We start from the raw sequence: 23198 nt of genomic DNA, 5'->3' as shown, positions 1-23198 counted from the left end.
TAAAATTTGAAAAATATTGTAAGGAACACTTGATGTTTTGACTTTTAAAACCTTCATTTTGGTAAAAAAAATGTGCTTGGATAGCTAATGTACCACATTCGTCTTGCTATAACATTGAATTACGTTATCAGTTGACCTAATCTAAAAAAAAGCTGTTTTTAGGGGGAAGTGTTAGCTTTTGTTCGATATAAAAAAAAAAGGGAACACTTGAGGTTTGGCAAAAACCAACCACAGATGTCTATTTTCCACTGGATCTCACACAGCTCTTATGATGCTATTCACTCAACCGTGTAGCATAACACAGACCACGTGGAGACTAGACTCGCTGTGCTGGATATATCTGTGTACTCGGGTGTATCGAGGTGGAAACTGTGTATAGATGCATTTATAAGATAATCGTTTTTGTAGTCAAACCTTTTTCATATGATACGCTGTGATCGCTGTGAATTTTTTTAAATTAGAAGAGTGATTTTAAAAATCACTATACTGTGACGTAGCAATGTCGTTTAATTAGTTTGTATTGAAGATTCTGCACATACGAAATTCTGCGAGCAACGTAGAAAATGCACAAAATTTACACTTTTTACAATATACATATATACAAAATATTGAAAGTTAATGAGTATATTAAATGCACCTTATCAATTATTGTCCGTCATTAGTCCGTCATTAGTCCGTCATTTGAAACATTAGAGTAAATTAAGGTAAGCCACCAAAGTGGAATCATCTATAATGGATCAATTCAATTACAAGCATGCCTTTAATATATATTAAAAGTAGCATATTACAACTCCGGCTATCTTTAATTTGTGTCTGCAATCAGAATAATGAGCAGCAAACATGGAAAGGGTTTGTAGACGTTTGCTTTTTATCTGGAGTGTTATTGTTACAATGTTGGTTCTCATCCAATGTAAGTATGACATGAATATTTTCATGCAATTTCTTGTTACTTTTATTTGTACCTGTGAACAAATAATTGATACTTTGCCGCGTTATTCCGAACAATGCACCAACATATTAGTCGAATTTCTTTCTCAACAAATAATACGCAGTCGAATTAACCTACAATTATAGTAGCCGATGGATAGTGTAGCCCAATCAGTGCGGCGCAAGTAGTTTCTTTATACAGATAATCTTGTATTTTAAGTTGTATAGTGCTCTGTGATAATTTGATGCCGTAATGCGCTTAAGGAATGGGAGCATTAAAGTAGTGTTCTCCGAAAAGTTTTTCGATACAGTCATTAATTTCTCAAAAGTAAAATCTCAGTTTAACAAATAACGATTAAAATAAAAGCCATTATTTGCTAATTATCGTATCGTTATACATGTAATAGGTCATAATTATGATCTTCTTTATCTTTTATATGTCTTCAACGTTTTATATGTCATTGCTGATGTGTAATAAATGAAAAATTAAACAAATGAAATTTAAAAAAATATGTCGGAAAAACAAATTCCTCATTAAGCCCATGCTATTATTTGTATATTGATTGTTTTTCAATCGTTTTTTCTCTAAATAAGTACCATGTACAGCACTTCTTTTTAAATTTCAATGTTGAGAGTATTTCGTTCACATTCAAATGGTTAGGGTTAGGTGTTAGGATTATAATTCAAACTAAAATTTAGACTAGGATTAGTGTTAGCGTTAAGATTATCATTACGATAAGGATAAGACTAGGTTTTGATGTCACCATTGTTATGATTTTGCCCGCTGGCGGCTACCGTTGTTAAGTTGCGCCACATTTTTGTTCACAAATCATACGGATTATGTTAAATCTTAATGGGTCGGTTCAAGTCTTTCGGAATTTTGCCCCTCATTAAATAACGAAAATTGTCGCATTTGATTCCATTTGCCACAAAAGGGCTTAGATGCATATCCGGTAAACATGTGGATCACATCCTAAATTACGAAAGGAGTAGGTTACGAAATATACTACAACTATATATATCATTCTGACCGTCCAGAACAAACCAGCCGTAGATTCGGCCCGGTCAATTTTGTTTTATTTTGTGTTTAAAAAATATATATCATAAGCTTTAAAATGGTATATCATTTGACTTCGAACGATATCCAGAATTGAATCAAACTTGCCACACCGGAAATTGAGAATTATGAGTGCAAATCTAGCGCCTATCCGAGCTATCAAATCCACGATATTTGGTGAGGAAATAGAATATAATTCATAACATATCCGAACCGAACTTCTGGTTCTTGGCGTATGTACCCACAATTCCAATTTTGATAACACAAATAGATCGTTTTCTCACGATTTCGTCAGAAATAATGTACATGGATTTAGAACGTCAAATTTCAGGATGGTAATGAGAAAAGTATGATATATTTCATGATACCAAAATCTCATCAATAATTAGTAATATTGGGAGGGTGCAGCTATCGATCGGGTTATGGACCTATAAAGAACTTTTATGAGTACAATGCACCTTACCAATTACGGTCTGTCATTATTCCGTCATTTGATACATTGGAGTAAATTAAGGTAATCTGCTAACGTGAAATCATCAATAATGGATGAATGCCATTAAAGCGTGCCTTTAATTATTAAACTTATCGTTGTACATCTCCGCCAATTTTTACTTTGTGTCAGAATAATGAGCAGCAATCATGGAACTGGTTTATAAACGTTTGTTTTTCATCTGGAGTGTCAGTATTACAATTTTGGTTATCACCCAATGTAAGTATGACATGAATATGTGATTTCTTGTTACTTTTATTTATACGTATAATAAATATTTTTGGTACTTTGCCTAGTTATTCCGCCCAATACACACGACCCTTTGGGGCTCTCAGCAGACTTGTAGTACCCGCATCCGTACTCGTACCCGTACCCGTACTCGAGTCCCAATTTCCGTACCCATACCCGTACCCATGGCTCCGGACCTGTACCCGTACCCGTACTCATGCCCTATTTTGGCTTCGGACCCGTACCCGTACCCGTACTCATGGACTGGGACCCGTACCCGTACTCATGGCCTGGGACCCGTACCCGTACTCATGGCCCGGGACCCGTACCCGTAACCGTACTCATGGCCTGGGACCCGTACCCGTACTCATGGCCCGGTACCCGTACCTGTACCTGTACCCATGGATACGGGTACCATGGGTACGGATACCATACAGTACCTGCCTGCATGCATGTAAGAAAGTGAGAGTAGATCTACTCTCACTTCTCACATGCCTGTTAACTCCACTCATGCACATAGACATAATCAAAACAAATAGGTTACATTGATGGGGTTGGGTGGGGAGTAACACATGCATATGATGCATGGATCCAGATAGCAAGTGCCCTAAATTGTAGCCTGGCCCAGGGCCCTGAAAAAGGTAAAAATCTAGTATTGGCTACACAAAATGTACATGTATGCTATACACAGCCCAGCAAACGCAAAACGTTTTCGACATCATTCGTGAAAGGTTATAAAGGTTGTCAGAAAACGTTTAAATGTCGGGTTATATAAAGGGTATATTAAGAGTATAAAACGTTTTCATAACCTTAAAAAGCATTTTTTGATAATCTACTGCTCAGCAAATAAAAATGTTTTATAGGAAACGTTTACATGTCGGGTTATATAAAGGGTATAAAAACGTTTTAATAACATTCCAAAAACATTCTTGAAAACTTGATACAAAACATTCTAAACAGAATGTTATTTTGGGGTTGAAAAAATATTTGTCGAAAAATGTTTGCCCAAAATATTTTCAATAACGTTTTAAAAACGTTTTCATGACCTTTATATGTTTGCAAAAATAGTTTACGATAACATTTTTTGAAAACATTTAAAAAATATAATTTTTTACCTGGGAACCAAGGGAGAACAGTGCCAGTGCATTGATTGGTCACCCCAGGTTAAATAAGAAATAAATAAATAATTAAATAAATTGTTGTAGTGTGTTTTCATACAAAACGTTTTAAAACGTTATCATGACCTTTATATAACCCGACATTTTAATGTTGTTAAAACGTTTTTACCTAAACCAAAAGCCAAAATATAACAATAGCTTTGTTTATACCCATGTACCCATAATGGGACTCATACAAGTATTCGGGTCCCAATATCCGTATCCATAATGGGACCCGTACCCGTACCCGTACTCGAGTCCCAATTTCCGTACCCGTACCCGTACGTACTCATGGCTCCGGACCCGTACCCGTACCCGTACCCGTACTCGCACCCTGTTTTGGGTTCGGACCCGTACCCGTACCCGTACTCATGGCTTCGGACCCGTACCCGTACCCGTGCCCATGGTCTGGGACCCGTACCCGTACCCATGGTCTGGGACCCGTACCCGTACCCGTACTCATGGCTCGGGACCCGTACCCGTACCCGTACTCGCACCCTGTTTTGGGTTCGGACCCGTACCCGTACCCGTACTCATGGCTACCCGTACCCGTGCCCATGGTCTGGGACCCGTACCCGTACCCGTACCCATGGTCTGGGACCCGTACCCATACCCGTACTCATGGCTCGGGACCCGTACCCGTACCCGTACTCATGACGGGTCCCAATACTACAAGTCTGTAATAAGACTCTCAGTCTCAGCTCGTACATTAATTTGTCGAATTTCGTTCTAAACAAACAATACGCAATTAAATTAAGCTACAGTAATAGTAATGTATGAGATGTAGAAGGAGCAGTAGAATATATTCCAGAATTCCACCACTATTTTTTTCGGATCAAAAAATATTATCTCGTTTTCCTAAATGAAGCATAGCCAAATCATAATCCTTTATTTAGTTCCAACTGACAATAACATGGTGTGTGTTTTTGTTGTTGTTTTGGTTTGTTTTGTTTGTTCTTTTGCATATAAGGACTATTATTTCAAGTTGTTTTGTTTGTTTTATTTTTTTGCATGCTGTGGCAATCAAGCCCAAAGACTTGTATAAGGACTAATTCCAAGTTATGCAATTTAATTTTTAGAAAACAGCCTACATTTTTATAATCTGTTTCGTAACAAATTTGTAAAAATAACATAAAATATTTAAAACTCTTAGCCTATATTCAAGTTTGTGAATACTTAGATGTACAAAATTGCATGTTTGGGCCCATTTCCCCACAAATTGCAAATATATTGAAAGTGGTAACAGTAATAGTATATAAGGAAGACAATAATTTTTTTACTGCTCTGCAGGTTGCACATGTTCACCACATCGCGCCCTGAGGAACCATTTACTGCAGGATTACGGTGTAAAAATCAGACCAGTAAAGCGAACTCACACACGAACCAATGTCACATTTAGACCTCTCTTTGTTAATCTAGTTGAAATGGTAAGCTCAGAGATGGCAAGCAGTCATTATAAACATGATAAAAATTGTATATATTATTCTCGGAACTCACAGGTCACATGCCCCTCAAACTTGGTGGGTGGGTGCCCAGGGATGTTCTTAGCACAAATTACTAAACAGGTATGTTCCCCCTGAATGACGCTTATTTTTGAATCGCACAGCTCCGTAAGACCCCTGATTTTCACCAAAACAGACCGCTGAAAGACCCTTGGTTTTGACCGTTTTAGCTCTAAAGACCCCTAAATTGCTCATTCCTCATGACTTTTCCAGGCAATTTTTTAACCCAAAAGCAAAAAAGTACTTGACCTGATTTTGACCATTTGCAGCTCTGAAATACCCCCTTTTACGGGTATGTCATCAGCTTCCAAAGATCCACCATCTCCGAATTCCGGGGGGAAATACCTACCGGGGGTAGGTGTGACTTGGTCCGAGCCAAAACAAGTCTGCATTTGTTAGTGGTTGACTACCCCGGGGACATATTCTGGGAGTGTTCTCTCTTACATCACACATGCCAGTCTCTCGTAGTAACTTGTGAGTGGATGTATTAAAAACTAAAAGAACGACCTCCGAAACAAGACAAAATTGTCAAGATCAGCTTTGAAATTTTGTTATCTCGGTAACGTAATTACAGATGTTAACAAGATTCAATGGGCTTTGACCTTTTCTGCCCTTTTAGGCAATATAGCCAAATTAACTCGATCTTTCGATCGACCTTCGATGCTTGGTTGATCCTTATTAATCGATATGCATCTGTGGATGTACCGCGGTATCGACCAATACAAATTTACCAGTAATTCTGATTATTTATTCTTAGTCAGTGGGAGTGGTCTAATTCGTAGACACATAATCTGATTGGACAATCGCATGATTTCGGGTGCCGTCTATCAGGCCGTAGACGACCCCACGTCATCATGAGTGTTGATAACGCGTAACACTTATTTAAAACGTTTTTAAAACGTTTTTGTGTTTGCTGGGGTCCTGCGAAATATTCCGGAAACGTAGCCGTCGTGACCAAGTTTACACAATTGCTAAAAACTAGGGTATTGATCATGTTTTCTATTTCGACAGCTATTTGCGCATGATTTAAAAAGAGTGCAATTCCATCATGTCCATACTTCGTCGGTATTTTTCTTAATCAACAATAATCTTTTAATCACAATTACCTCAATCGTGTTATTTGTATCACTTTGACGTACCTTTATATTACAATTTGCAATGTGCTCACATTTTATGTGTCTTTTTGTTTTTATTAATGTTGTATTATTTTTGTAAACTTGAAATGAATGAATGGGTGGTATCGAAGAGCCTTTTCTGTAGCGTAAAAATTAAACAAGCACCCCACCCCCACATGCACCCAGCTAATACTTGTAAACGCACCCCTACCATGCCTACCTTTACCTCCTCACACACACCCCAACCCACCCCCACCCCCCACACACACACACACCCACCCCTACCCAACCCACCCACGCACACACACATACCACTCAGGTGTATTTAGTGCCAGCGGCCCAACTGCAGCGCTATATATCTTTTAATGAATCGCCCAATTTGGTTGAATTTCCTTTTCTGGCGTATAATTAGTGTGAACCGTTGTCCCTTTTCCGCCCGCCATCCACCAATTCAATAAATGCACAAAGAAAGACGTCCAAGTAGCTTATGCTTCATATACCATTAATATTATTTTGGTTTAATGTTATTGCTACACTTGCAAAATATCCCGCTAATTATCACTGTTTACTACTTTTCAGGACATCAAAAATCAGCAGTTCACTCTTATATCACAGGTGAAAACAGTAAGTTTGCATTTGCTAAATCGTCTACGGTGTTCACCTCCAAATGCTATAAATAAAAAAAACAATTCCCTATGGACTTTGGACTTTTACTAGATTACTAGACTTTGTGCTTATAATTATTATATTCATATCATGTCTTAGGTTTGGAAAGATGAATTTCTAACATGGAACACCACAGATTTTGACGATATTGACACAATATATCTTCCTGCAGAAAGCATTTGGATCCCAGATATCACATTATTTTACAGGTATCAGTTTTGCCTTTAAATAATAAACGTAGCAAATAGTATCTTTATGAATAGTACCAAAATTAAAGATGGGGTCACTCGCCTTTAACTTCTTATACCACTTTGTGTTAAGTAAATACTCCCGATTCCAGAAAAATAGAGCATTTTAATGTTGTATATTTCAAGGCGAAAGTGGTCGTTTTCTAGTCGGTATGATTAATCAGATGCAATACTTGATAGCGAGCATTAAAATAAACCAGTAAAAATACTTCTGGTAATCTGAACATCTTTAATTTCAATTTGTGAAATTCAATGCCATTTTGCTATTACACTTTTCTGCTTTCTCCCTGGTTTTCTGTACAATCCAGCCCAGAGTTCCCCAAGTACCAGCCTGACTCCAAGGTAGAGATTCACAACGATGGGACGGCGTATTGGTTCTACAATGCAATTTTTACCAGTCGTTGTGGAGTATATGTTAAATGGTTTCCCTTTGATACGCAAGTCTGCATAATGTCTTTCACATCTTGGACATACAATGGGAGAGAGCTGGACCTATTTCCTGACTTTTCAAAGGATGGAACTCGAACAATGTCAGTACATAATTTATGAAATAGAAATAATCATTGAGATCATCTTATAGTTGTTGTATGCTTTTAAATTACTGGCATTAAGGCTATATAGCCTGATTGGGACTATGCATTGCATACGATAATATTGATGTGGGGAACATAGACGTATAGACGTATGCAACTCAAAGAGTACAGAAAATTATAAATAACATACATATGACCAGTAGATATGACAAGGGTAAACAAAATGCCATCCGACTTTATCAAGTTGTCAGATATACTCCAATGGAAAAAAAACACGAAAAATTGTTAAAGCAGCAAACAATTATTTGCTGTTATAGTGTCAATTATCTGCTGAAACGTCTGTTGTTGTTTTAATTTTTTATGCTTATTTTGTTTACTTGCCCCTTGAAGTTCTGGTAGTCTTCTATGATTTTCATACGTATTGGTTTTGTTTTTGTCATACTAGTCAGGTGGTATAACGGGATATTTCTCCTCTTATTATACACATGTATTCTAGGCATGCCGGTGTATCATCTTTTCATACTTGGTGTGGGGAAATTCTTCCCAGTCAGAACTCTTGCGTCCCTCCGTTGCCTCCCCCCCAAATTACAAAAATGCCATTTTTGCAGCAATGTTGAGCACAATTTGATGATTTTCCCCCTAAAACTCACTTTGCCATCCCCTCCTCCTCCTCCTCCTGAAACAAATGCCTCGCGTCGCCACTGTTTGTACCGCTTCCTTTGGATACACAGGGCAATAATAACGGTTTACAATAATTACTAATTTTCCACAGCTATTTATACGATGGAGTATGGGACTTGGTAGATGTAGGTGTTAAGAAATTAAAAGGCAACTACGCCTGCTGTGAAAACGATTACTATTTTTTGGATTATCGTCTGGTCTTTAAGCGTGAACCCACATTCTATATCAACTATATGGCTGTTCCTGTCATATTACTTTCTGGTTTATCAGTGACTGTGTTCTTTCTGCCGCCTGATATGCCGAGCAAACTGCAGTTTTCTATTACGAATTTGTTAGCTTTGGCTGTTTTTGAGCAATTGGTAGCTGACATCATCCCACCTGCTGCCACTAATAGCCCATTAATCGGTAAGTGGAATTAACCGCAGCACTGGACGATGTGATCGTCAAATGCCTTAATTGCGCCCGTGTCATCTATCGGAATTTTAAACGATAGTTTTGCTCCCTATGGGCGTTGCTCCCTATGGGCGATAAACGTACAGTACACAAAATACGTGTCGCCTGTAATTCATTGCTTATGTATTAAAACGCATGCTCTATTCCTTCTTTACCATTGTTTGCAATTAAAGTTGTTTTGATTGATTTTTAATGTCTAAAAATTACTAAAAGAAGTGATAATGTCTCTTTGTGATTCCAGACTTATTTATATTTTCAATTTTCAGATTTGTATTTCCAAGTGATGATAATAATGGTGAGTTTATCAGTTCTTGCTACGGTGATAGTGGTAAACATAAGCAGCCGATCACGTGAACCTATCCCTGGCTGGTTCGAAACGTTGGTGTTAAAGTGTTTGTCTCGAGTTGTCTGCTTACACAAATTCAAAATGGCCGAACAAGTACAACACATCGAAAAGGTTCATGTGGATGTTAACGATGAAGAAATACGAGATACTTCGCTGAAAGATAACTCGGTAAAAAGTTTCGATTCTGAACGATTTTTTGAATCCTTTCATAAATCCATTTCATCTGCTTTGCCCAATATGACTTCAAACGATGCGAAGCCTGTTCACCAAGTTCACCGACGAGAGATATCGCTTGCTGAAAAGTGGCGAGTAATCGCTTTAATAGTATCACGATGTTTTGCCGTATTTTTTTCAGTCATTATGATTACTTGCACCACCTTGATATTTGTATATATTAGGGTCAATAGTGAAATAGAATTTGATAACGCCTTAGGCGAAGAGAAGCAAGAATGGTTAAGAGATACTTACGTAAGCTTTCAATAACTATATAATATTGAATGGCTTTAAGTGTGATTCAAGAATATATTTTTCTATCGAGTGCAATATATTCTTGTATCACACGAAAATAAGCCATTCAATATTATTATTATTATTTATATCAGGCTTTTGCTATGCGGTAAAATGAATTTAAGCTTACCTAACCACCGGGTTTAACCAATGTAATGTAAGCTTACCTTTTGACCTTCTTGTTTTCTGCTCTTTACTCTCCAATTTCGGAATAATTATATATAGGTTTATTTGTAGGCCTAGATGTGGATTATATTTCCTAAGCTAATCATCATCCAGAATTGTCGCGAATTAAGTTTGTAATTTTACTTGTTTATACAGTACGAAATCTCCTGTGAGCCGCTACGGTGTCTGTATTGTTGTAACCATGGTAACGCGCGACGCGTACGCGATATGCGTACAATATTTGAAAAATATTGTATTACATCCGGGTATTTTGCAAATATTGTACAATATACAGTTTTATTGTATCGCTCAAAAGCCTGATATAAATAATAATATCCATTCTTGTATGTCAACCTTGAACATGTGTAATGTTGAACATGTGTAACTTGAGCTCATTACAATTTATGGTGTTACACTAACTCAAGGGACTACCAATACTTTAAAACGTATGAACATAATAACAAGTTTTAAAGCGATAATTTATTCGGTGTTTTCCCATCTATGTCTGTTATTGGCTCCATAATGAATTGGGCCAAAACTTTTTTGTTCTATCTCCTTGTAACTATACCTCAAATTCTTCCTCCCATTGCTATGAATACAAAAACTAGAGATAATTGCGTTACGTATACATGAATACGCGACCTTAGTTATAGCAATTATTAAGGGCTGGGGTATGAACGTTTGGACAGTATTTATTGTGGGACATTAGAGCACATCAGACATATCGAATTGCATTCTGAATACGAAGAATGTCATTCTGATATCAAATAATTTTGATTTTTGAAATTCGCAATTTAATACACATTTTATGGCAAATCATTAAAAATTGATATTTTTGATATTTAACAGTACTTGAAGTAAACTTTATAAATATGATGATTTATACTTAAAGTGTATGTAGGTGGGATGAAAAGCCGACGATCAATTGAAAATTTTGACCTTTCGTATTGAAGATATGGATTTTATTCCCAAAACACACACAAAAATTAGGTCTTTTGGGGAAAAAAATCCATATCTTCAATATGAAAGGTCAAAATTTTCAATTGACCATCAGCTTTTCCTCCCTGCTACATACACTTTAAGAATATGTCATTAGATTTATATAATTTACTTCGAGGACTGTTATATATGAAAAATATCAAATTTTATAATTTGTCATAAAATTTGTATTATATTGTGATTTTCAAAAATGAAAATTATTTGATATCAGAAAGACATGCTTCGTATTTAGAATGCAATTCGATAGGTCTGAGGTGCTCTCATGTCTCACAAAAAATACTGTCGAAACGCAATAAACGCTCATTTTAGAACCCTTAACTATATATAATAGCCAATTAGCCCAGCTATCTACCCCGTAATGCATATATATAGCCAGCAGAAGCCGAAAGTTTTTTGAAAGGACCTTTTGAACTTGCATAATGCTACAGGTCAGCTAATGAATTGACCCTGTGATCCCTAGACCAATTCATATCACAGAGTGTTTGCAAAAAGTCGGAATATATCATTCACCTGGATAGAAAGTTTTAGTAGTAGTAGTATTTTATAAGTACTAATTATATTAATTAATGATTTAAACCTATGATCTCAGCATAAAATTAAGACGAACCTCAAATTTTAGGGTTCGGGATCAGTGACCTTTGGACACTTGGCCCCTTGACCCCAAAACTTGGTCGTACACTCTGGGTAACAGCAATGGGGGCCGATACAAGTCCTCCCAATTGATAGAGTGATTTGTAGAGGCCTCATGAGCGATGGTTGCAGATTTGTGAATGTCTGTGACAGACGAATTGCGATTTGCACGCGAAAATGGTCTGGGTTCAAAACAATTTCCCCACCACTTTTTGGTGCTCTTTAAGGCAAATCAAATCAAAAATGCCATATGGACGGCCATGCAATTTCACCAATGTACGAACTGGAGCAGGGAATCTCGAAAATGGTCTCCGCTTTTTGTTCAGGGGGAACAGGCATAAGATTCGCTCAGATAGACCTTCTATATAGGGAACTAAATGCAATTAACCATGCCTTTGGATTTCTCACTGTCATTATTTTCGCTTTGAGGTAAGGTTTGTATTAGTAGTGGATCTGTCTTGTTTGACTTTCTTGATTGGCCAATCCGCTACTGGTTAACGCTTCGTAAGCACAGTTTTTGTGTCCGCTAATACTCGCTTAATAACGCATCACTTCTGTCTAAAAGCATTCTAATATAAAGAATGGGAGCAAAACTGAAGATAAAGGGGGTTCCTGTTGCCTATAAAAGGAAACAGTCAGATGTGATGAGTTGCCAGTCGGTTGAAACCACCAGAGCAGTAGTGAAACACCACTAAAAATGTGAATTGTCATTTTCTTTGCGAATTTAATAATAACAATAACAATAATAATAATAATAATAATAATAATAATAATAATAATAAAAATAATAATAATAATAATAATAATAATAATAATGCATCTCATCTCATCTCATCTAACGATTAATTATTTAATTCTTGGAGCTAGTTTTGACTTGTGTGATGTTTTGTTTTGCTTTTTGCTTTTTTATGTCTTTTGTTTCTATTTCTGTCATATAAATGGGTGGTCAATGCCGGTCTTATTGGCCTTTCGAACATTCCTAGCATACTCGTTTCGTTTAATATTTCTTTGTACCCATGTGTTTAATCTAAATAGAACTAAATTAGATTGTAATTGTAAAAAGATTGTTTCTATGACGTCATAATATGAGCGCTTTTTTTTTTGTGATTTGTTCGGGTTTTGACAACCCTGGATAACCCAAGAAAGCCTCTATTGAAGCTTATTTCCATTGGGGTCCATTTGAACACCGGGACGGGTTGGGAACAGTCAGGGGTTAACACCCTACTCTTTTCGAAACTGGCTGCGAGATGCATGTACAGGTTTGGCTCTCTGTACACGGGACCGATGGCTTAACGTCCCCTCCGAAGGCCGGAGTACTTTCATGATTCATTTACCCAATTCTAAATGAACCATGGGGAGAGTGGAAGTCTGAATTTAATCTACTGAAGTGTCCAATTAATTTCAGACTTTTTTTTTCCAAGTCAATATCCCAGCAAATCGCCACCGCCTGGAATCGAACCCGGGACCCCATGCACTAAAGGCAAGTACACTAACCATTGCGCCACGCTCTCCAAATGGAGAGCAAAATTCTGGCTATGTACAAAAGTATATGAAAATTAATTTTAGGCTAAATTTACCCTGATTGTCTAAGAGTATTTAACATAATGACAAAGTTTAAAGCCCACCGATGTTTGATGATCGGTCCTACCCGTAAGGTGATGGGTTAGCTCACTAAAATGATCGGAAGGATGAATCTACGACTAGCTTAAGTCATCTGGGTCACTTGCCGGAAAAAACCTAAAAACACCCCATATTGAACAGATCTTTTTTTCTCAAAATAGCTAAAATAGCTCACCTTTGGGTAGCTTTCCGTCTGTAATTCGCTCTAGACTTTCTTCAGCCCCAATAAACACGTGGGGCGCTGTTGGATATGCTGAGACTCAGCACCGAGACTTAAAACACCCCCTTCGTAAGACGATGGATAGCAAACATGACAACGATGATAAATTTTGAAACAGCCCTTTATTAACATCACTATGATTAATTAAATAATGCATACCATATCTTTATTATTATTATTTTATTTAAAAAGTTTATTTAAAGAAAACAATATCATGTTACGTAATTCCTTTTTCTTCCATTAATAAAAGTGAACATTATATCTTTTAATTACAAGAAAATAATCAAATAATTGCAATAATTGTACCAACATGATGGAATCATTACTTCACAGTCATTATAAACATCCAAATTAACATGAGATAATAGGGGTGTCTCATATCCTTGGTAATAATGTCCTTGATTTTGGTGATTTCAAATGGATCCAATGTTATCTTTAAGAAGAGGCGAGCTATGCAATAAACACCAAAACTGATTAGTACAATCACATTGATACATGTTATATTGTACAATTTGATGCTATTTACATCTTCTGATGCTAAATTGTGCGCATATAATAATAATCAATTTTAAGCTAACATATTTCAGACTTGTGCCTCCAGTTAAATTAATTGTGACCCATTCCTACAAAAACTGCAACATAGCAATATTAGATTGATATTTTGGTATACCTGTAGCGATTACAAAATAATGTTTAGAATGAGACATTATTTGCTTTTTAACATGTATATTATCTACAATTTGTAAAGAGTTCTTTAAATATTAGTGTCAGTGAAATTCTTTGAAATACAGCCATTAATTTTTAAATACATCCAGCACTTTAATACTAGTGGTATGTGTTTGTTACTATCTCAAAAGTTACTCAGCCGATATGTGTTCTGTGTTTTGTGGAAACGGGTCACTGTAAATGTATAGTACCTGTATATAACCGATGGTGCTTTTTACCCAAATGTATTAGCAAACAAACAAAGCACTATGATAAGGATATATAATAATGATAATGATAATAATCAAAATTTAAGTCAGTATTTTACGTTTTGACTAAGCTCTTTCAAACACCTTATTTAACATGTTTAAAATTAATTAATAAGACAACATAAACTATCTTGAAAAAGTTACGTTACTGATAACTTTCTTATTTACAATATAAGTGATGTTCGTATTCATCGTAAAGATGAATGTTGTTCATTCTTGATGGAAACATTCTTAACTATTGGCTAAATCTATCTCGCTATATTAAATAAGGGCATCAAAATCCGAGTTACAAACACAATTTTGAGATGATTAATACAAAAAACTAATTTACAATATCATTTACGATCTCACATCTAAAATTATCTTAATAAAATCAAAATTTTACAACGCGAAAGTGAGTACAAACTGCATTTTCTGTCAAGATTAAATAGGCAAATATTAGTCAACTACCATGATTACAGACGTATCTCATTCAGGTGAACAATGAGGGTATTTGTATTTCATTGCATATAGTATCTTTCATATTCATGAACAAAACGTCTACAGATACTTATAATGTAAGGCCAAAAAATGTTTGTTTGTCCATAGATCACCATAGACAAGTTGGGTCGGTCGGTCGGGAAAAGTGGGGTTTTTTTTCAAGTACCAAAAGTATAATGTGAATTGTTTTTATGGAAAACACTCACTGACCACAGAATTTCCACCAAAGACAAATTCAAAATAAATCCTAATTTATTTGACATGTACATGCATGGTAGACTTAAAATACCGTACTGCATTTTTAAGTTCAACAATGTTTTACTGTCTGTTCAATTAGCTTAGTTGTGCAGACGCTGAGGATGAAAATACGAAATATCAACCAGGTACGTGGGAAAAACATGCAGGAAAATGGTATTATGCAACATTTCTTTTATATTTTCAGATTTTGAGCGAAACGTTATGACATTTTGGGGGAAAACGTAAAAAAAACATTATTCAAAAAAAAAAGTTGTACGGTCGGGACTGCTGAGACGGTCGGTCGAACAAGGACAAGCAAACATCTTTTTTTATCATATTTGCTCAAATGTTTATTTCTATCTGAAGCAAATGTAATCATTTAAAATCATAGCGATAAATAGAAACAAGTCAAAACCAATGGGAGTAAAATTGTGGCGAGTTTTGCTTTTGATTGGTTGCCAGTACCACCAGATCCTTCATTAAATCTCTCTCTGCCAGTGCATTTGAAAAAGTCAACTCCGACGCTCTTTGGACCTGCAATCCTGCGAACGGCGTTGTCATCAAATTTGTAATAAGTCGAGCCTTTGAGGAAATACGTAAAGCCTGTATGTTGGAAAATATAAAAACAAAAGATTGTATTAATAACAAAATGAGAGAAAGCTGCAACATTTTATCTTTTCTATAGACATTTGTCCGGTCATATTCTGCATTACTGGCTACTTGTTTTCTTGTTGTGTTTTTTAATAACGTATACTTTGCTTCACCGTGAGTGTTTTCATACTGCAGTTACTGTCCGTTTTCCTATACACAATACACAGTGCTCTCACCATTGACGCGAGACCTCTACAAATAGTGTATGTTAGAAGTATAGGCAATTGCCTAGTTAACGTCACTGTGTGAAAAATAACCGGCCAATATTTAAAGTATTCTCTGAAATTCGAGAAAATATAGTTTTGTAACATGTCCGAAATTTTTAGCTAATTTAGGTGTTTGGAAATATTCGCACTTTTGTGTTTTAGGAAGGATATGTAAACGACAGATAACACCAAAAAATATGAAGAAATTATTTCCAAACCGTGTTAAGTCTGCAACCATTATGCTTCTCATTTTCAAGAATGCTGGTTAACAATAAGCATACTATTGTCTCATTTCGTAAACAAAAGCCCGCGCAGTATTGTTACCTTGCGTTTGCTTTATAATCGTTCACCCAACTGAAATTATAATACTAGCTCATTGCTCATTGCACAGGTAAAACAGAAACATGTGTAGTGTGGATTTAACCAGAGATGATCTGATTTAAAACAGTTAAAAGATATTGGCAGCTTTAATTTGCGTTTTATTTGATGCAAATGTGACACGGCATTCAAAAGTTACGCTTGATTGAGGCTAAGTCATTTTGCAAATTTTTCGCATAATATCAATCACCAGTTGAAAACAATATATTACATAAGAATTGCATTTCTTATGTTTATATCATGATATTGTTTTTTCAAGTGGCGATATATTTAGCATATTTGGGGTTAAAAATAAATTGTTGCTAAATTAATGTCTAGAAACACAATTTAAGTGAAGAAATTAAATCTTACAATTAATTGTGATGTTTATTATCAAGAAAATATGCGCAATTGAGGTTTAATTTAATGACTCAATTTTAGTTCTGATTGACACCCGCCACTTTTACCGTTACATTTTGGGATATTTCTTTTTAATTAACTCTGGCACAAATTTTTTCTTATCAACAAAATAGCAATGAAATCACCCCAGTGGTCAAAGTTCTATGATATTAGTAGTTAGTAGTGTATATCCATCCAAATGTACTGGCCAGTTGGAGAACAGCACAGCTTGGGTGATGGGTGCATTGATAACATATCCAATGTTGATGATTTTGATGGGGAAACTCAAACATAATATCTTATTCTGAACTTTTATGGATAAAAATTAAAAATAGTTAATACTGAAATAATTGATTTCTTAAACACCACTTTTGTCTTTTCAATGATATGACGTAATTTATACATACTAGGTACTAGTATTTAACAATGTATCCTATTTGACCTGTACTTACAAAAAGGTAGGTAGTTATTTCATTAATCTATTAAATTAATTACTCTAAAATAAAATGCTATGTCAAGAACAAAAGAGATCTCAAAATATCTGTATCGATTGAACCACACAAAGGGCTTTAGTTGGGGGTAGATATGTTTTAATTATATTCGACTCACCTTTAGCCCCAAATGAAGCACCTACATTGCCAGGAATGTTAACCCAGTTAGGTGTAATAGGTTTAGGGTAGCCTTTGTCAACACGTCCACGTTCTTCGTTGAACCTATAATAGTCATTTCCGATGAAAAGGTATGGCATATTGTTACCCTCCCAAATAACGGCCGCGTCAACCTTGGTAACTTTCGCTGAAAGGCCAATCTCAGTAAGAGCACCTTGACGAACAAGACGAGGGCCTTGGAATTCGTACCATCTTTTTCCTTAAAGAAATTAATAAAATTGACAACATTATCATCAACAGGAAATACAAAATATAAGTATTTTGTCTGGCTTACTCTTGCTTTCTTTTTTATTTTATTTTTTACGCAGCTCCTGTGATTTATCTATCGTCTACCTAGCCATACAATCATATATTAAGCGCTCTACAGAGAACACAACGCTCTACAATGAAAAACATAATTATATTTGGCATAATGTTGTTTTCATACTTTCTGCCGCTTGCCGCTGAGCGGTGTGACGCTTCATCATGCCGCTTGCACTTAACTACAAGCGGAGCGGCACACCACTGAGCGGCAGCAGCTTGACTAAGTGAAAGCCACTCTTGCCGCTCAGCACCGCTCCAAAATCGTATTTTGTTCTCATACGTCCGATTTAATTCTCAGCGGTGCTTAGCGCCGACGCGGCAAAATGGTGGAGTGATCGATATATCGGCTTGCCGCTGGTCACGGCTAAAGCGTTTCTGGTACGACTGCGCAGTGAAGTAAAATCATCTTCAGAGCGGCAAAGCGGCATCCATTCCGTCGCATATCAAACCTTGCATTGCACACCAATCTGAAGTGTCCAACTTTGTTATGTTATCTTTTTCAATAATTGCCAACATAATGAGAAAAATACCTACAAAAAAAAAAACGACATTATCTGTTGCTTGCATAACCATGGCGGCATCAATATTTGTGGGGGCATTTTTCCAAGTAGTTGTGATTAGTTTTGGAAAACCATCCAACGGTTTGAGACTGTCATCAAAGCCCCAATAATTGGCTCCTGAAAATGTAAACGACATAACCCATTTAGAAAAACGTGTAACACTTGCATACATCATCATCATTATGTTAACAATATCGCTCCTTTGTAAACAAACGGGCAGTCCCATTTACTCTATATGGTTGGTATAAGTTAAGCCTTTACATTAAATGGTCGCTAATGCATTGTGCAGCCTGTATCAAATTGATTGTTCTCAATCTAGGATCAAGGGGTTTTGAAAAATGATCGAGTTCAACACCTATGTCTACCAATCTGTGATACCATGAGGTGTTAGTATAAACACTCTAGATCACTGCTAGGGGGTTGTGGACTCCAATTTGTAAGGTACGTTTTTCGCTAGAGGTCATGAAAGGTCACACATGGGTAAAAAAAGTGAAAAATCACTTAACTACTCGTCTGATGATAAGGATTAAAATAAATGTATAGTTAATCTACGACCTATCGTTATTATATTATATAAAACCTCATTTTTAGGCTAAATGACACGGTTTTGGTTCCACATGGATCAAAAATAATAGCAAATTGTTTTTGTAGCTGAATAGAATCAGAAAAAGTTGAATAGTTTTGCCTATCTACTCCTGTTCACTTACTGAGGTCAAAGGTCAAAGGCCATTTGGTGGCCATAAGCCACTGTTGATCTCTGACTTTCATTGCATATAACAAGTAAAGTAATTGGTTTAGAAGGTAAGATCTATACCGTTTCTATGTTCTTATATTAAGATGAGCAATTCGCCACCATTTTTGTCCAGTCACAGTAAGCTGGAATTTTAACCCCCGTACAAGCAAAAACATTTCATCTTGCTTAAACATGAGGTTTTTGTAGAATAACTCAAACTATAGATATCACAAACTATACATTTTTTGTTCTTGTCATCAGACGAGTAATTTGATACTTCTTTCAATATGATCGAAGCATTTTCAATTTGTGACCTTTTGTGACTTCTAACGGAAAATGTACCCTACCCTTCTAAAAGAGATCTAGAGGGTCTGTCCTAACACCTCATGGTGTCACACATTGGTTTACATGGGTGCTGAACTCAATCCTTAATTAAGGCTCATGAGATTTAGCTCCTAGGCTATTTGAGAGAAGCCTATTTTTTCCAAATATATGGGATCGTCGTGAAATGACTACAAATTTGAATACCCTTTGTAACATTAATCGCCAAATTAGGTGGATCTTATGTTGAATATTTGGGTGTGGCAGTAATATAGTCCACAATCCCTGGACATTGCATGGAGAAACATAATTTTGGTACAGCCTGTAATGGTTTGCCGTTCCAAAATAAGAATTCCATTTATTATAGGTTAATAAATGCGTATCATTTGTTGTGAGTGAAATTGTACAAAATAATACACGCATCAACGTCTCAGTACAAGTGCATTATTTTATACAATTTCTCGAGCAACAAGTGATATGCATTTATTTAATCTATTTCATACACGAAAAACATCCGGTGATGTTTGCTATTTTTATAACACAATTGTAACTAAAAATGTTGGAAAATGCAAACAAATATGAATGGATCCACCCGCAATAAAAATGAACGCTGCGAGTACTACGCGGAGTTCGCGCCCGTGCAATTGTACAACATTTATGCACGGCTAGTAATTTACTACCGTTTGCTCATATTGGTTCGCACTATCTGGGAGTGTATGAATAAAAGGTAATACACCTTTGATTATTTGTTTGATATTTTACCTGGAATAAGTATATTTTTCCACCGTTGTTCATGGCAGCTTGGAAAATTGTTCCACAAGCATCTGGTCCTGTTGGTCTGCCTGGTGGTCGTGGGTTGGGTCCAGGTCTAGGGCCAGGACCGGGTTTAGGGCCAGGACCGGGTTTAGGACCAGTTGGGGGCTGAGGTCTTGATACTGGTGCTTTACCTGTAGCATTATAAATAAAGTATGAACAATTGTTTCAAATCGATTATAATTTCACGGTGACTATCGCACGTTTTATATAGTTTAAATAACACTTAGCTCTTTTTAAAAAACTTTTTTTTTTTCAACAATAAAAAAGCATAGCACAAGCTTTGTAAAGGAATAAGTAAAGGAATTATGTGTTTTTTTGTTACCATAAAGTCTCTGAATTCCCTTGATATCGTCAAGTGGTAATTTGAAGTTTCGTTGATAGCCTTGGTAAAAGGGTGCCATTAATGCCTTTGGATTAGAAGAATGAGCCAGTCCTAGACTGTGACCAAGTTCGTGAGCTGCCACCAGGAACAGATCGGTACCTATTTCATGTTAAATAGAAGCAAACTATATCAGTCTTAATACAAAACAAGTATCACTATTATATACATATTGTATACACGGCACAAATTATTCTTAGAAGAATTAATTTTGTACATAATTACTAACAACATTTATACAGACGGTAATGTACTGCATTAATTAACGTGCAATTGTAAATAAATTGAGAATTTTATCTACACTATAATGAGTTATTGTTAATTACCTCTGTAGCTCTTATGGGAAAAGGACTCGTTGTCATCAAAATGGGCGTCTCCTCCAATACCCCTGCCTGGAAAATACGCATGCGCAAGAGTTCCACCTCGTCCATCAAAAGGATATCCATCCCCATGATCTCCTCTTGCAAACTGGATATCAATATCAGCTGAACCACGAGTTACCTGTCGGAATTTAAGCGGTGTGTGATCCGACCATGTTTTAAACGCCGTCGCTAATGCTTCACGTACTTGGCCCTGTGATAAATCCGGTGTGTAGTTCAATATTCTAAAGAAAACAGAACAAGTACAAATAAGCATCTTTACATCCCAATGGTTTGATAATTTTAATCATTTTTATTTTCATTTTTAGTAATAACCTCTGTATAAAATAAGTTTTATTTTTTACCCTCTTTCCGCTTTCCAATACCGAGGTTTGCCTGTTTTTAAATTTTAGCTTATTTCCTTTTAGTCTCTTTGATTTTGGTTGAAAAGATATAAACTATGAGCAGGAATATCTTCATGAGCAATAGTGTATTAAATTACATTCATAATAAAACAATTATTGCATACAGCAATATGTATGATAACTATCGCGCAAATCACAATCAGGTTAAATCACTTACTTGTATGATATATCTTTCTGTGGCCATTTTTGTCCGGCTAGTGCATATCGCCTCCTTCTCCTCACTAATTGAGCATTTTTTCTATCACCAATAAAGTCTGCTACTCCGCACCTAGGAGCCTTGATTTTAGCCATAGTTTCTGCATCTAGCTTTCCGGTTCGTGGAATCCCACTAAAATCCTGCATTTCTTCAATAGCTTGTTTAATATCAGCAGGACCGGCCATTCTAAGAGGTTTAGCTCCATGGAAATAGTTATACTTTTCAAGGAAGCTCTGAAAATAAACCAAAATAACAACAATTACTATGACATATGTAAAAGGTTTTCTCCTGGGGATACTTTACTTTGTTCACAACTTTTTCTATATCCGTCGCCTTTTTTTCTAATCGGCAATAGAATGGAAAACAGAGAACAATACCATTCATAAAATAAATATTATTCGATAATTCGTGGTCCGTTTTATAAATCAAATAATCATTGCAATGTCATTGCCTCATAGATACTTGTGGTTGCTTAGACAGTACATATCTATATAAATTCAAATTAGAAAGCATTTTCGAAAATACAGGAATGTGGTCATACATGATTAAATATAACTTACAGTACCAAAAGACTCCACATGTTGTATGGTGACTACATGTTTAGGTCATTGGTTCAGAAGAAAACAGAAAATTATCCATCTTTATCAGCCAATGAGAAGAAAATATAATCTGAAATAAAGAGTTTTCATTGTCGTTCGATCGTTTTGAACCCCTTTGTCCATTGCGGTTTGTAATTAAATGAAGAAATAAAGACAGATGTTCTGCTACAAATAGGGATGTCTTAAATTCGGAACATTTGATAAGTTGATAAGAAGCTGATACATTTCCGACAATGTGAAACTTTTCATATGGCTTTAAAAAAATTGTCAGCAAAAGGATATTTGAAAATTTCTACATTTTGAAATACCAGATAGCTAAGTGTTATCCTTACTCGTATAAAAGTGTTAAGCGTAAGCATACAGACAATAAAAGCATGAAAATGTTTGTTAAAAATTGTGTTAAATTGGAAAAAAATAGTCATTAGTATGCAAACAGATAATATTATTCAAACAATTACAACCAATGATCAGACAGCACACGTATGAATGTTAACAGGGAATCTGTAGAGAAAGATTAGATTAAAAAGCACAATTAGCAGAACAACAAGACAAAAAAATGGTTATAGATAAGCAAGATCTCATGAATGGCATATTTAAACATAATTATTATCAAACATACAATGTATAACTAACTTATGATATTTGCTGTTTTTAATTGTACAACCTAAATTACAAAAACAAAACTAATAAAAAAAAGTATGAACACTAATCGTCACTATAAAGTGTCGGCGCATTATTTAAGGAAGACTGTGGTAATGACATGGCATACAATGAGTTAAGGTTAGTCAATGTGTTTTTCAGTTGCTTCAGTTCAGTTGGGTGTGGTTAATTAAACGAAACAGCAGGCAGAAAAGATTTTTTATAATGTGAATTAACAGGCAACTTTGGCGACATACATGACGAAATTAGAGCATAGTTGCTTGCATTGTGCTTGAAAGATTTTACAATACCTATTACGTAAAGTATTCAATGGGATGTGAACAGTCCAGTA

The 23198-nt window shown here is 35.8% G+C and overlaps 2 protein-coding genes and 1 long non-coding RNA gene across 3 annotated transcripts; 2 read left to right on the top strand and 1 right to left on the bottom strand.

Annotated features, from left to right (window-relative positions):
* The first annotated feature begins 794 nt into the window (after positions 1-794).
* On the top strand, positions 795-7102 carry LOC140166999 (uncharacterized). Its single transcript, XR_011860911.1, has 4 exons — positions 795-910; positions 2607-2693; positions 5150-5286; positions 7056-7102. It is a non-coding gene; the product is annotated as an uncharacterized lncRNA (long non-coding RNA).
* A 145-nt stretch (positions 7103-7247) lies between these two features.
* LOC140166991 (neuronal acetylcholine receptor subunit beta-3-like) lies at positions 7248-10035 on the top strand. The gene is made up of 4 exons (XM_072190474.1): positions 7248-7351; positions 7699-7920; positions 8696-9009; positions 9324-10035. The coding sequence occupies exons 2-4, from the start codon at positions 7841-7843 to the stop codon at positions 9884-9886; spliced, it is 957 nt and encodes a 318-aa protein (XP_072046575.1). The 5' UTR covers positions 7248-7351; positions 7699-7840; the 3' UTR covers positions 9887-10035.
* Positions 10036-13287: 3252 nt separating this feature from the next.
* LOC140153778 (stromelysin-3-like) lies at positions 13288-17719 on the bottom strand. The gene is made up of 2 exons (XM_072176634.1): positions 17458-17719; positions 13288-15838 (listed from the first exon to the last, which is right to left on the bottom strand). The coding sequence occupies exons 1-2, from the start codon at positions 17594-17596 to the stop codon at positions 15621-15623; spliced, it is 357 nt and encodes a 118-aa protein (XP_072032735.1). The 5' UTR covers positions 17597-17719; the 3' UTR covers positions 13288-15620.
* Between the last annotated feature and the right edge of the window lie 5479 nt (positions 17720-23198).

Source organism: Amphiura filiformis, chromosome 1 (genome assembly GCF_039555335.1).
Source record: "Amphiura filiformis chromosome 1, Afil_fr2py, whole genome shotgun sequence".
NCBI lineage: Eukaryota > Metazoa > Echinodermata > Ophiuroidea > Amphilepidida > Amphiuridae > Amphiura > Amphiura filiformis.
This window is presented reverse-complemented; position numbering and strand designations above follow the sequence as displayed.